General features: G+C 37.5%; 1 protein-coding gene across 1 annotated transcript in view; it reads left to right on the forward strand.

Moving 5' to 3' along the window:
* Positions 1 to 401: 401 nt before the first annotated feature.
* LOC146003513 (sialin-like) overlaps positions 402 to 14,671 on the forward strand; it is a 45,368-nt gene continuing 31,098 nt past the window's right edge. Inside the window, exons 1-4 of the mRNA XM_083141800.1 lie at positions 402 to 552; positions 4,110 to 4,312; positions 8,950 to 9,186; positions 12,186 to 12,273. Coding sequence (XP_082997926.1) covers positions 528 to 552; positions 4,110 to 4,312; positions 8,950 to 9,186; positions 12,186 to 12,273 — 553 coding nt within the window. The 5' untranslated portion in view covers positions 402 to 527. The remainder of the gene's footprint in view (positions 553 to 4,109; positions 4,313 to 8,949; positions 9,187 to 12,185; positions 12,274 to 14,671) is intronic.

Below are 14,671 nucleotides of genomic sequence, written 5' to 3' on the forward strand. Positions count from 1 at the left end.
AAAAAATAAGTTATTTTGGCAAATGTTTTAAACATTTAATTTGCTTAAAAAATAGTTCCATGTTCTTGCTTAAAGCACTGTTTTAAACTTTTAAAAAGAAAGAAAAAAAACGTTTCTTTTGGAAGACACAATTTTTGCTATTCAATTCATATGCATAGACAACCTCCCATCCCTTATACACACAGACCGGGCGGGTGGAGGGAGGCAGGAGTGAGTGTATGCATCAACAATAGATTTAATGGACGCACTGGAAGTATTCAATTCACAAAGCGTGACAATTGCATCACGTCTTCTCGGATGGATAAAGCTATTATTCTATTAACAACTGTTGAATGCTCCTCCGTTACACAATATCCGCCAGATACCGTTTTCATCTTCTGATTAATTACGGAACAACCTGTAGGAGCGTATCGTAGCACGCGTCTTGTTTGCAGAGTGATAAATATGTTATTTTCTTGCAAAAGGCAAACAGAAACACGGTGAAGCATTCCAGTAGCATTGAAGCCAAGAGGCTGGCTCTACCTACCATGGCCTGCTGTCAGAGGATAAGTGGTGAGTGCGTAAATACATACACTGAGTAGTGGCGTAGCGTTCACTAAATGTTTGGGGTGTTCGAAATCAGAACCAGGGTGACTAACAAGCAAAAATATAAAAATGTGGGGGAAAAACACCCCAGGGGGGCTATCAGCCCTCCCTGGCACTGCCGTCAGCCGCCTTGACATTAGGCAAAACTATTTTGTGTAATTTGTTTGCAGTTAAGAGTGAAAATGTAGAGAACAGATATTATTTTGCTCACAACTTTGGTGAAGGATAAATTCACAGAACGTGAACAACAGCTAATAGCCTACATTTGTTCGGAGAAGGGTAAGTAGCGGTAAGTATTTAGAAGATTATCTTCTCTAGACTCTAGAAAGTTATTTCACAGGGAGCTTCTTTATCTGTACCTTCCTTGTCCCTGTTGGAATCTGTGACTTTAAAGTCATCATGCAAATTCCCTCCGCATCTGTGTCAAAGCTCAACAGCTCCCAAGTTTTCGGAACGAAGGGGAGTTTCATTGCTTCGGCGGGGGGTGGAATGTACAGTGGGATCCATGAGTATTACCGTGCAAATTGTCAATCACCATGTTCATGCACTTTATTTGACCCAATAAGATCTTCAAGAATTAAAAGAATACCAAAACAAGAGGTTGACAACTTCTGCACAAGCATACATAAAAATTAATCGCTTAAAAACAAGAATTTATGAGAAATATTAATGATAATAGTCATGGTCAATTTGCACAGTAATACTCATGGATCCCACTGTACAGTAGGCACTATGATTGAATATTGTGCATTTTTTTCTTGTGTGATATAAATATCTGTTTAATCAAAATTAGTATAGTGTGTGCAGTAAGGAATTTTTATTCCTTTTGTATTTTATTGTACTATCTTGTTCAATTTCTTTGTAATCTTGAATTTTATTTTATTTTAATTTTAATCTGTACTTTTTGGAATTAGGTGGTAGACCAGCAACAGCTGAACCTCGGACAGCAATAAAGTAATTTATATTCAATTCAATTTACCTTCATTTAATACTCTTAAACTTTTGAAAATTGGACTCGGTTTACAAAGCCCCCCTGATAACTCGTGATCCCCCCCCCTGGAGATCAATTCTAGCTACGGGCCTGGGGCCGGCTCTAGCTTACGGGGCCTGGGGTATTCAATATAACGCGGGGCCTATAACCAACATTTTTCAGATATGTAAAAATCTTAATCTTTTCCTTAGTCTGAAGTATAGGTGTACCATATAATCACAACATAAACATTATCACAATTACTAGAAAAATAATTTATAAATTTTGTATTTTTACGTAAGGACAATAAGCTGAACATGCTTAAGGTTAAAACCAATCAGGAGGCTAATAAAAGTATCTATTTTTTTTTCATTTTCGATGAGCTAGGGCGTGACGTTCATTATATTTAATTACAAAACTGTGTGTGTTCATGTTCAGTATCACACTAGTGGCAATTTTTAATCATATCCAATAAAATTATATGCGATAAATCTCTCTTGTTTACTTTTAATTGAATTTTGGTCTTGTAATGAATTTACATTTTTCATATAAAATAATATTTGTGAATATTACTTTTGATTGTAACATTTTAATACGATTTTTATGTAGTACTTTTCTTTAGAATATGATTTCAGTAATTTTGGATATTTTAGGTATGTCAAAACAATCCATGATATGAGGAAAATATAAGATTAGTTGCTCAATTGGAATCACCAACGTCCTATACACTTGTAATAAACAATTATTTTTATGTTGCGCGGAGTCCCTTGAATCTACCTGCTCTGCATCAAGTTACACTTAAAAGTATAAAACATTATTATTTATTGCCTTCCATCGCTTTCTGTTCAAATTATAGCTATTGTGTTTTCCGAAGTTAGTGCAGTTTGGAAAAATTACGTACACACGGGTCTGCCACTATCAAGTAGAGGAAAAGGTCTAAATTTAAAATGCATATCTATGAAATATATACTTAAATGTAATAGCATGCTAAAGTATAGAAGGCCTCCATTTTTTTTAAAAAAAAAGCAATATCCAAAAAATTGTAAAATGATGTATTTCAAAATTGTGGTCTAAATATGGGCTACTAGTGGCAATATCACAAAAAGCAATTAAAATTAAAAAACAGTCATTTATCGCTAAAACATTATAAAATTCATATTTTTGAATAATCTGTTGTTTTGAAAATCACGCGGAATGGGAAAAATCGAAATTAAGAAAACATCCAAATATTTGTTGAAAATGTGATCTCAACATTAGACCTCATGTCATAGCCCATATTTGGACCATCACGCTATTTTTCTTCTTCAATTTATTTTCGCTCTCTGTGGTACATATTTCACAAACAAATCATGGCATTATAAAAGCCCACATTTGTTTTATGTACAGTGGGATCCATGAGTATTACCCTGCAAATTGTCCATCACCATGTTCGCACTCTTTATTTGACCCAATAAGAGCTTCAAGAATTTAAAGAAAACTGAAAACAAACTGTTGACAACTTCTGCACCAGCATACATAAAAATCCGTCGCTTAAAAACACATAGGATGCAAGAGAAAAATTAATGAAAATAGTCATGGACAATTTGCACGGTATTACTCATGGATCCCACTGTACCGCTAATATCATAGGCCTAACCTATTGAAAGCAGATGAGAAGAAAACGCTGAGTTAAAACATACCTGCAAAAAGTTTTCAGAGGTCGCAATTCTATAACAGCGTCCAAGGCCGAAACTAACCACCACTTTCTCTTGAGAATTGGTGCCGCAACCTTTGTCCTTGACAGATAACCAGTTCCAATAGCCTCTGCCAGACTGCAGCACCCGAGAGCGCTGATAACTCCAAAACCCATATTTAAACCTTCGCCCATATTTAGACCTTCTCCTCTATCAGGTGATTCTCACGAAAGAGAAATATCATATCTCACTGTTAAATACAAAATATAAAATTAAATAGAAAAGTTAGTTAATAAATTTGTAATAATTCATTATTATTAAATATATATAAAAGAATTAATTTATGAAGTAGAACTTAGTAGCAAACTAATTCCTTTACTAATACTAAATTACGAAATGATTGAAATAATAGTTGTTTTATGAGTCAGTTTTTGTTTGGTTTTTGCTTCTATTAATATAAATCAATCATTTCATAGTTATACTTATCTTGCATCCTTGTTTTGCTTTTATTGTGCGTATATTGTTATTGGTGTTGATCTGTTTATGATCTCTTGAAAAGAGAGAAAGAGAGAGAACTCATTCAACACTCACCAGTACACTACTTTGTGTGTGTTTTTGATACTATTCTTAGTAAATTATATTTGAAGTCAAAACTAATTGCTTATATTTTGATTTATCAAACTCTCCTCCCCGAAATTTTTTGTAGGGGGGGAATTTGTGAGACCAAGATTGTTGGTGAGTAAAATCCCCTCCATCCCCTCAGGATTTCGCACCTTGTTGATGAAAGATATTTGATAAAATTGTTTTTGACGCTTGTTAGATACTCTCAGAACACAAAACAAAAAATATTAAAATAATGAACGTAGAACATTTTCTTTCAGGAAAATTACCAGCCCGTATTGTATTAGGTATTATGGTATTTGCAATAGCGCTTACGTCATTCACGATGAGAGTTAGCCTCAGCATTGCCATCATACGCATGGTCAAGCCTCGAAACCATACATTGGAAACAGGACAGCAGATAAGCGAATGCAGTGAGCTTGAAGGCAATTCAACACTAGCGTCACCTGCCGAGGAGAACCAAGTGAGTGGTTTCTTACATTGTACAGTGGGATCCATGACTTTTACCATGCAAATTGTCCATCACCATGTTCGTGCACTTTATTTGACTTAATAAGAGCTTCAAGAATTAAAAGAAAACTCAAAACAAGCTGTTGACAACTTCTGCACCAGCATACATAAAGTCCATCACTTAAAAACAGACAGGATGTAAGAGAAAAATTAATGAAAATAGTCATGGACAATTTGCACGTTAATACTCATGGATCCCACTGTACGCACCAACATTTCTGTGCTGATAATTCCTCAATTTTATTCGCTGTCACTTTATTAGGCACATTGCAACAGACGAGAATAATCATTATAATTGGCAATTAGATGCTTGCTGGTTAACTAATGAATCACACACGGACAATGTAAATGACTTATTATGGGGTGTTTTAGCATGCATTAGGTCTTTTAGTTGTATTAGGCCTGTAGGTTCTCTGTGAGTTTGAGTTGTTTCATTTTAAGTCCACTTTATGCACACTAAGGCTAATCGGGACTTGATCCACCTACAGTGTAAAGTGGGATCCGAACCACTTTGTGCCTCCATCGGTAGGCTTACCATATTTTTTTGGGTCCAACCCAGGACATATTCGCAATCAACTCGTTACTGCTGAATTTCATTTTTTTTATAAAAATAAATTTAAATTACTTGAAAGCGTTAACATTTTATTGGAACATTAAACTATAAATTGTACAAGAAAGAATATTAACATTATTTTCTAAAACCAATCAATTAATTTGCAAGTGTTTAATTGAATAATACATTTTCTGATGTTTAGGAAACCTCTCTGTTCTAGGTAGCATTATCTCTTAGTTGACTCAGTTGTACTTTTTACTAGATATGACTTTTTTCAGAAATGGCTTCCTTGTTTTAATAACATCATAAAATTCAATATTATATAAATGTTTAATACCGGTAGCTATTTTCATGTTCAGATTCTCAACCCCGGACATTTTGCAATCCCGGACATTACCCCGGACAGCACTAAAAAACCAGGACTGTCCGGGCTAATCCCGGACGTATGGTAAGCCTATCCATCGGGTATCGAACCCGGGACTCCTTGATTACAAGGCGACAACGTTACCACTACCATCGTGGAGGCCTAGGTTCTCTGCGGTTGCGTTCGCACAAGCAGTGGCGGTGTTTAGGTTCCAAAACTGGGGGGTAAGGACAGTTTACTTTCCCATAAGGTTTAGCATAGTGCGTGGGCAAAAGTGGAAAAAGGTGGGGGGGGGGGTGCCGCCCTTAATCACCGCCACTGCGCACAAGAAATGAACGAATACACGAGTCAGTAATATCATTTGCACATTTCGGAAGCAAGAGGCCTCGGAAAGAGCGAGGGGCCTGTGCGGTGGCATGCGCTGCACATCGCTAGAGACGGTTCTGGGATAATGCATCTTTCCTTACAGAGAACACATCGTCACAGAACGGTTTCAGGCAGTGGCGTGCCCCTAATTTTCGAAAGAGATGGGTTATGTATATTCTTTTTATTAGTGGGTCCTCATTTTACCATCTTTTCCTATCTTTCATGTTCTTTTTTTTTTTTTAGGAATACTGGGAGGTTATGACCCCCACTAACCCCGCCTTGGGCACGCCACTGGTTTCAGGCATATGTGGATGTCTAGATAAACAACAATTTTTACTAGAAGAAATCCGGAAATTGGCAGGATAAGTTATACGCATACGCAAAAAGAAATCCCAACACAAGCTAATCAAACCATTCAAATTCCTTTCCACACAATTACTTTTTAGGTATTTACCTCTATGTTTGTAATTGTATTGGAATTGATGCAATTTTTTTGTGTGTAAAGTGAGCTTAGATTTGGCAGTGGTCATTGGCTCACTGGATTGGAAATTTTGTCAAATGATCTAGCAACATTGAAAGATACGTACATTAAGGGCATTAGCAAAAAGTTGTGACACAAGTGCTGGTCTTGAAAATCATGCCTTCATTCACGAGGATCAGGGCGGCGCCAGGAGGGCCCAAAGGGGTGCTTGCGCACCCCCTAATTTTCTTCCGCAACCCGTTCAGCACCCCCTATTCAAAACCTATCTTATTGTATTCAACAGCCAAGCATTGAAAGAGAAGCCGCGTATATTTTCCCGTACTCTGTCGGCAGTCTCTACAGGGTGTATCCGGGCTGATGATACAAACTTTCAGGGACGATGGAGAAGGGTACATGTATCAATTTGAGATAAGGAACCCTGGTCCGTAAACGACTTATGAGGATGTAATACTTTTATTACCTGCACAAGTTTCACAAGCTGCTACATTCACAACAGTTGTTCAAAGTGGCGTCCCCCAGCTTCACTGCAGGCAGGACATCGTCGCACAAAGTTTTGTCCAAACACCTGTCGAGACTGAAGAGGATCTCCTGGCAAGAATTCTCGCTGAATGGTACATTGTACGAACGACCCCGAGGTTGTTCGAACGGGTACGCCAGTACTTTGTGCGACGATGTCATGCCTGCAGCGAAGCTGGGGGACGCCACTTTGAACAACTGTTGTGAATGTAGCAGCTTGTGAAACTTGTGCAGGTAATAAAAGTATTACATCTTCATACACCGATTTTCGCTTATAACTTTCGACTAAGTCGTTTCCGAAGGGGATTTTAACAAAAATGAAGTTGCCATGCACTTCGCGTTTTGTCCTGACACCGCAGTATCTAGGTAAGACGGAAAATAGCCAGTGGCGCAATCACAGGGGGCATTACCCCCCCCCCCCCAACCTTGGTCGGAAATCAATTCCACGGGGAGGGGGAGGGGTGGATCAAGGGCGCAAACATTGAAGTAAGAAAAAAGCAAGGCTAGCAGAATCTAAGAGCAGCAGGACAAAATGATACTCAAGATGTTATAGTTCTAGTTTTCATGTATTTCTTTATTTTTTTCCCCAGACGGCAAGGGCCACCTGCAAGAGAGGAGGGGTGAGGCAATTGCCATCCTCGATTTCAAATTTTATGCAAAGAAAATATATTTCGTAATTCTTTTCGTAAATTCGTAAAAGTTCAGAGCCGTAGCTAGGAGCAGCGAACAATCTAAATTAAAACATTATAAATGTGAGAATGCGGCGCTCTATTAAATTAATATTGTTTCTAGTTTGCAATAATTTGAATCTATTTTTTTTTACGAGCGAAGCGAGCAATATCATTATTTTCTGTAATGCATTGTAAATTGCTAGATAGAGAAGTAAGACCAAATATGTACTTCAGATTGTTACTGCTAAGCAGTTTGGTATTAAATGCATGAACAATTGTTTGGATGAAAAGGAGCGCGCACATTTCACAGATTTATATAAATTTTGCTGTTGGCTTGTTATGAAGCGGATCTTCTACAAACATGATGTTGAATGTTACATTCCTAGCCTACAAGGTTCTAGTGTTTGTGTTTGGAACTACTGTCACTTTTATTAGTCATATATTTCTTTTTAACTTGCTGCCACGATTATCAAGTTTTTTAAACAATGGAAGCCTGCACAGTTCTTTGGAAGACAAAACACGACTTTGCTTAATATGTAGATGTGCGTTTCGTGCATCAAAACAATACAAAGGATTAACACTGTTCACAAGAAAGGCACATAATACATAAGGACCTTCTCTAGTGTCTAATCTTCATGAAAATAATCAGCAATAGCTGGAAATTCCTGTTTTTATTGTTCTGAAGCATAGGCTCATGTGCAAAAGGCTACTAGATCAGTAACAGTTACAATCCCTCTCCCAACGATAAAGATGGGTTTTATTACTATGTGACAATACCAAGGGGTGAAAATCTTAGTAATTAAACTGATTTTTACCTTATATTTCCCATGTAATATCATGGGGGCCTATGACAGACGGTCCCTTTCAATCTCCCCACTCATTTTATCTAGCATTGTCTATCCCCCGTTATAATTCGTGCCCCTTTTGTCCTTTGACTCGTTCCATTATATAAGCAGCATCAAGTCATGAACTTTGCATTTAGTTCACGTTTCTCTCGTACATGTCTCTGGCAACTGCTGTCTGGTAGTGTCCTCTAACGAGAGGTTTCCGAACTACTGTCAAACAGCCATAGCCCGCTCAGCAGATGCAAGATATTCACTCCAGGTTTCTTGCCTCAAAAGGCCTTTTCCATCGAGAAATATTTCAATGTATTTGTTTGCCAATTCAATCCGCAGAGGAAATACTAGAAATTAATTAATGACTCAAGCCAGAGAGATCCTTCCCCCAAAATGCCAGTTTCTGGAGATAAAAGGTTAAGAAATTATTACAGTGTTCTAATTCGAAATTGAGTGGCTAGCGCCATGCTTCTCTGTGGTTTATATCCGATGAGGGTCACGTGGAACACTTAATGGATAAGGATATATATTTTATGGGCGAAGCGGGAAAAAGGGGCATTTTGGTGATATATATAATAATGGTTAGCAACAGTAGCAGCCCAGAATTTCGTCAACAGAAACAAAAACAAACACGGGCAACAGGTACCCAAGTAATGGTTATTCAACAGCATGAAAAATCATAAAATATAATTTTGCTCTACAATTACCTGCACTGCCGCTATTCCCAATCGGGTCTTACTTTCTGAACACACCTCGTACGTTGTTGCAATAGTATAGTGACACGGAAACATTTTACTTTTCAGGACGAAGGAGAGTTCGAGTGGGATGAAGTAACCCAGGGTTTGCTTCTCGGAGCTTTCTTCTGGGGCTACATCGTCTCCCAGGTGCCTGGAGGGAGGCTGGCGGAGGTGTGGGGGGCCAAGAGGGTCCTCGCCTTCTCACTACTCATCAACTCTTTCCTCTGCTGCCTCATCCCTGTCCTGGTGAGGTGGCACTGGGCACTGCTGTTCGCCACAAGGGTGCTTCAGGGGATCTTTCAGGTATATCGATGTTAATTTACTGATCATTTAATTATGATATAATTTTCTGCTATAAGGCTCCGTCCGAAATGTCCAACATGCAGGCTTGTCGGAAGTGACGTCACATAGTGCAGTTCGAAAGCGCCAATTAAACGAGCATTCGAGTCCTCAGTCTTCTGTACTAGACTTCTGCACTCGTTGTTCACTTGTTTCAAATCGTGGAAGTATAAAATCATGTTGTAGTTCTTCCAATGTGTGAAAATATGAGTATAAGAACTTTTTAAAATGTTATGTGATTTCCATAGTGAAAAACAAGTGTTTATAACGTGGGAAAAATATATGTTCTTAGTTTTTATCTACTGATCGTATTTGGCGCTGCAGTCGAAGTGCAATTCGAATGACTTTCAATCCAAGTTAAGACTGCACTGCGAGACCATTCTCGACGTACGGTCTTGCACCTTTCAGACACGGCCTTATTATTCTCTCAGTATTCTATACAGAATCTCGGCGTACAACTTTGACACATTTGCACAGAGCGCGGATGTAATACCTTCTTGTAGGCCTATACCAGGCCCGTACCCAGGACATTTTTGAGGGGGCGGGGGCAGACCCATAGGCGATTTTTTTAAAAAATGTTCTCTCATATTATACATATGGGGAGGAGGGGGTGTATAGGAGAGGCTGGGTATAGAAATTTGCTCATTTTGTTACGAAATGTTGAAGAATTACATTATCTAACCAATATGTATGCAACCACGTGACAAATATTTGCAGTTGATACTGGCATTTGTTTCTATCAGAGAGAAAAAAATTGTATGATAGAGATAGACTACATATGTGCATAATGCAAACAATTCAAATAACCTACGACAAGCAACATATGTGTGTGGGGTTGATAGATGAGGGTTCACACCCATTTTGCAAAGTCCCTGACTTTTCCAGGTATTTTACATAACTGTGTAATGATTTAACTTGCTAAAAAATAAAAGTTACACTTCAACTTTGTAAGTTAATCAAACGAATCACGTTTGTTGAACATTTTTGAAAATAAATTAAAAATAAAATGAAAGAACCTTTTTATAAGCAATATTACCCAAAAAAGAAGATTGTTGGGAAGGTAAAACGAAACGTGTTTCCGGTTACAAATTCTGCTTAGCAGAAATCATTTAATTCCCCTGACTTTTCCAGTTTTTGAAAGATTTTTTTTAAAAAATCATTTGTTTCCAATGACCTCAGTCCTAGCCTTGTTTTCCTGATTCCTCCAGTTGTCCAGGACTTTGGAGTCAGTGCGAACCCTGTAAATAAATTATCTGAAGGAAACGGCTAAGTGACTTCACCCTGGCAGTGTGTCTGCTGGCATAATATTGTTTCCATGGCGTGACTTCGGTTTTAGAATCTTATTCGACAGTAAAAGCAATGCCAGTGGCAACCAATAAGCTATTAAATGGGGATGTATACATGTGGGATAGAAAATGACATTATCAACAGCTCGTAGCATCGAATATTTTGGCCTTGATGTCTTCTGTATACTGTGAAAGTTGTCTGTTATACGGTCGCATCACTGTGTATTTATGTTCAAGACAATTACAAGTAGAAAACAAGAAAAGTTGCACTAAATTCCGATTGACAGAATTTCGAAAATAACAAAGTACTTAATTTCTTGAGTGTTTTGGACAAATGACAATATATGTTAAAAGTACTTCAGGCAACTTTTTGCTCCAAAAATCTAGCAATGATTCTGCTGTGAAGTGGATTCTCCTATTTACATAATACGTATTAATTAACCCTAAGCCATTGAGTGGCAGAATGGATATCAGTTGCAAAAAAAACCTGATATCGGAGAAAGAAAACAAAAAGTTTTTTTCATCCTTCTGCTCAGTGATTGCGAAAAGGGATCACAGACCTTACGGTGCGGGTGGAGAGCTAAATGCCCCTTATATGGTTGGTTTTGTATTGCAGTCATTGAGGAACCTTTCTTCCATAATGGAAAGCGTATAGAAAACAACCTATTCATTTGTGCAAGGACAAAATCGAAATTCATGCAAAATTTGAAAAATCATCAACGTAATTTTTGTAGTTTTTTATATGTTCAAATTGAAAATTTTCATGGCTCGAGGGGGGTCATGACCCCCCTGCCCCCCTTTGGGTACGGGCCTGGCCTATACAGTGTGGATAGAGACTACATGCAACGTCATCAGTGGTTATAGGTCAAGAATCACAACACGATATCAGCATTACAGTTGTAAATTGCAAATATGTGTTTGTACAATTTTTTGCACAATACAAGTACTACATCCTGACTAATTATTTTTTTCGCCTATTAAATCCACATTTTTGACTGTAATGTTAATATGGTGATCTATGACATATTCACTGTTGCTATTGATATATTTTTTTTTATGTCAGATATCGTTCTAAAAATTAAGATCCGTTATTTACCCAGCACCCAGCACCTTGCTATCGTGCAAACATGTATATTTAAAACTTATAGAATGTGATGCTTTGGCGCTAAAAAAAAGAACTTCTTAAGTTTTGTTCATATTTTTTATAGACATCCTAGACATGTCGGTATCGCTGTATCTTACTGTAGCTATTTACATATGGGCCAATCAGACGTAGTGAACATTATCGTCTTGCAAAAAATTGCATCTTGTAACTAGATTGTATATGTAGTACTTTAAATCATCGGTTGAAGTGGAAAATGTTAGCTGGGAGGGGGGTCTTTGGTCTTGCCTTATCTGTGGTCTAGCTTTGGGGTTAGCTGGGTGGATGATTCTATGGTTCAACGTAGTGACATTGAGAAAGTTAGGGGGGGTGCTTTTCGATAATTTTGCTACCTGGCGGAACTCGGAACTCGATTAAAAATTGAAAAGTAATTCAGTTTTCTAGGCTTTATGATGTAAATATCCAGTGTGAATATAACTCCTTGGGCTACCAACGTAAGGGTTCAGCAATTTTTGAACCACCCGGTATTTTTTAAAAAAAACTGAAAATGTTGTTGCCTTTTTCTATTCTTCCAGGGAGTTCTCTTCCCATGCATCTCAGTACTCATTGCAAAGTGGATCCCTCAATCGGAGCGTTGCAGGTTTTACTCTACATTTAGCATGGGTAAGTGAGATTTTAAATTGTGTGTAGATATGTTACTTCTATCCAGTATATTTTTCTGGGAAGAAAGGTTCCGGTACTATTCAACTAGGTTTGTTCTCTTATTGATCGTTTCTTGTTCTGTTTTCCCTTCCATTTTCTGTCTGTTTCTTCTTTATCTATATTCTGCTTTTTCTCTTCCTTCTCTTCTCTGCCTGTTTTTCTTTTAAACTTATATTTTCTTTCTCTCTCGCTTTTCTATAATATTTTCTTCTCTCTCAATTTCTCTCTCTCTTCTCTATTTCTTTCTATTTTTTATTTCTTTCACGCTCTCTCTCTCTCTGTCCCTCCCTCTCTCTCATGGCCGTATTTAGAGGGCGGGTTTTAGGGTTAAAACCCCCCGAAACTTCTGACATGTTGGATTGAATTAATGCAAGTTCAGAGACCAAAATTTGTAACACATTTTCAAAAACTTATTCGCAGTTTCACAAAAAATCAACAGAGAGACAATGCTGAAATGATCGAGCTAGAATTTTCAAACATTTCAATTCTGAAATTTGAGAGAAATGGGTTTAATTCTTGCAGCTCACCTGCAACCTCTTAATTTTCACTTCTGCTGTCCTCTTTCCAGTGCTGTTCCTGTCCCAAAATTCCCAATGATAACCTGTTAAGACTTGTTTCCATGTTAATAAAACATTCAAATGCTGGCCAAGGCAAATAATTGGATATAAAAAAAATAAACTAAGCAAAGATCTCTTTCAATAGGTGGGTTTCATGTGACGTCAGGATTCGCATCGCCGCCATGTTTGCGGCAAAGCTGTGTGTCGTCTGCAAGGAAATACCCACCACGCAGCATTGGTTACACCTGCGCCAAATGCGTGTTTGTCGTTAGTAGGGGAGACCGGGGCAGCGTGATCCCCCTAAGCTTTGACCCTTCCTACAGAACACTGTATGGCGACGAATACATTGAAACTTAACACAGTTGATACCACAACATTTGTTTTTACATTGATATATGTTTGAAGTTATTTCATTGTGTATTTAAGAAGTAACTTGGCCAAAAGTAAGGTACAAAATGTTATTATCAAATACGATTTTTTTTCAGTTTACAAGTAATTAATTTTATTAATAAAAAGTAAATGCAGTAAAAGTAAGTAACTTACAAACACGTTGAAGAAAACAAGTGTCATTCAGAGAAGAAAATATGAAGCAGGTTCATATGAAAAAAAATAAAAACAAAGAAAAATTTGTTTTAGCGAAATACAAGTTGGTAATTTAAAAGTGTACTTATCCTAATTTTCAAGACAAAAGTCACAAGTATAAGCACTATCATCTTCCTCCACACCAGCACATTTTTCGTGTGTCCATTGTTTGCATCCATTGCACTTTATCCATCCTTCCTTTTCAGGGATCGCTTTGCCCCACACAAGTGTTGATATCATCGGCCATTCTCACCATCAAAGAACACTCCGAGAACAGAAGTATTCATATGTGTATAGCGTTCATATTTTGCCCTCTCACAACAAGCTTCAACCAGCAGACTCAGTCAATAACGCAATTAACAATACACGATATTGTAAACTGCTTACCTTAGTTCAGACGTGCCAAAAATATTTTTTTATCGCCGCTTGTTGTTCACAGCCCACTTTGCAACGATACCTCACACTGAATATAATATATTATATTGTACGCGAAGGATGAGCAGACTTTAACACAATTTTAAAATTAAATTGCAAGTCCTCAGCGCTCAACTGGTTTTCATAATGTTATTATACTTACATTGCAAGAATTAAACAACACAACTCAACTTCCAAAATATTATTTCACTTTATAATATTTGATATAAACTCATTTTCGATTTCTGACACAAGACATTTTAAGTCAATATTCTTACATATAACAAAAACGAATCGAAATCAACAATTTAAAACAAATATCGACATTAATACAGCGTTCTAATTTTATAAACTTGTACGCAATAGAAATCAAGTAAATATTAGTTATTTGTCAATGTGGAAGACAGTCACAACGTTCCGCAACACTCATCGGCTACAACACACTCACGATGGCTGCTCTGCAGTTGACATGTTTCCCGCTTGTTAGAAGCACCGTAAAGTGCATTTTCGTCGAGGGATTACTTTGCCCCAGGGAATCGCTATGCCCCGGTCTCCCCTAATGTGTAAAATGTCGGTAACATTGCATAAAAATGTAACAAAAAGGCCAACTCTAGTTCACCTGTGTTTATTTACTTCAACCAGCTACATGGAATCAGTTTGTTTTCGTATTTATTAGTGGTTCGGATTCTGCTTGAAATATTTTCATCCAGTAAGTAACCTGTTTTCCGCTCGGGGTGGGAGAAAGTGGTCATCCACGACCTTGAGTACAGATTAACTGAAAATTCCAAGACTCAGCCATTATCTTC

This window comes from Lepisma saccharinum, chromosome 20 (genome assembly GCF_977018435.1).
Source record: "Lepisma saccharinum chromosome 20, izLepSacc3.1, whole genome shotgun sequence".
NCBI lineage: Eukaryota > Metazoa > Arthropoda > Insecta > Zygentoma > Lepismatidae > Lepisma > Lepisma saccharinum.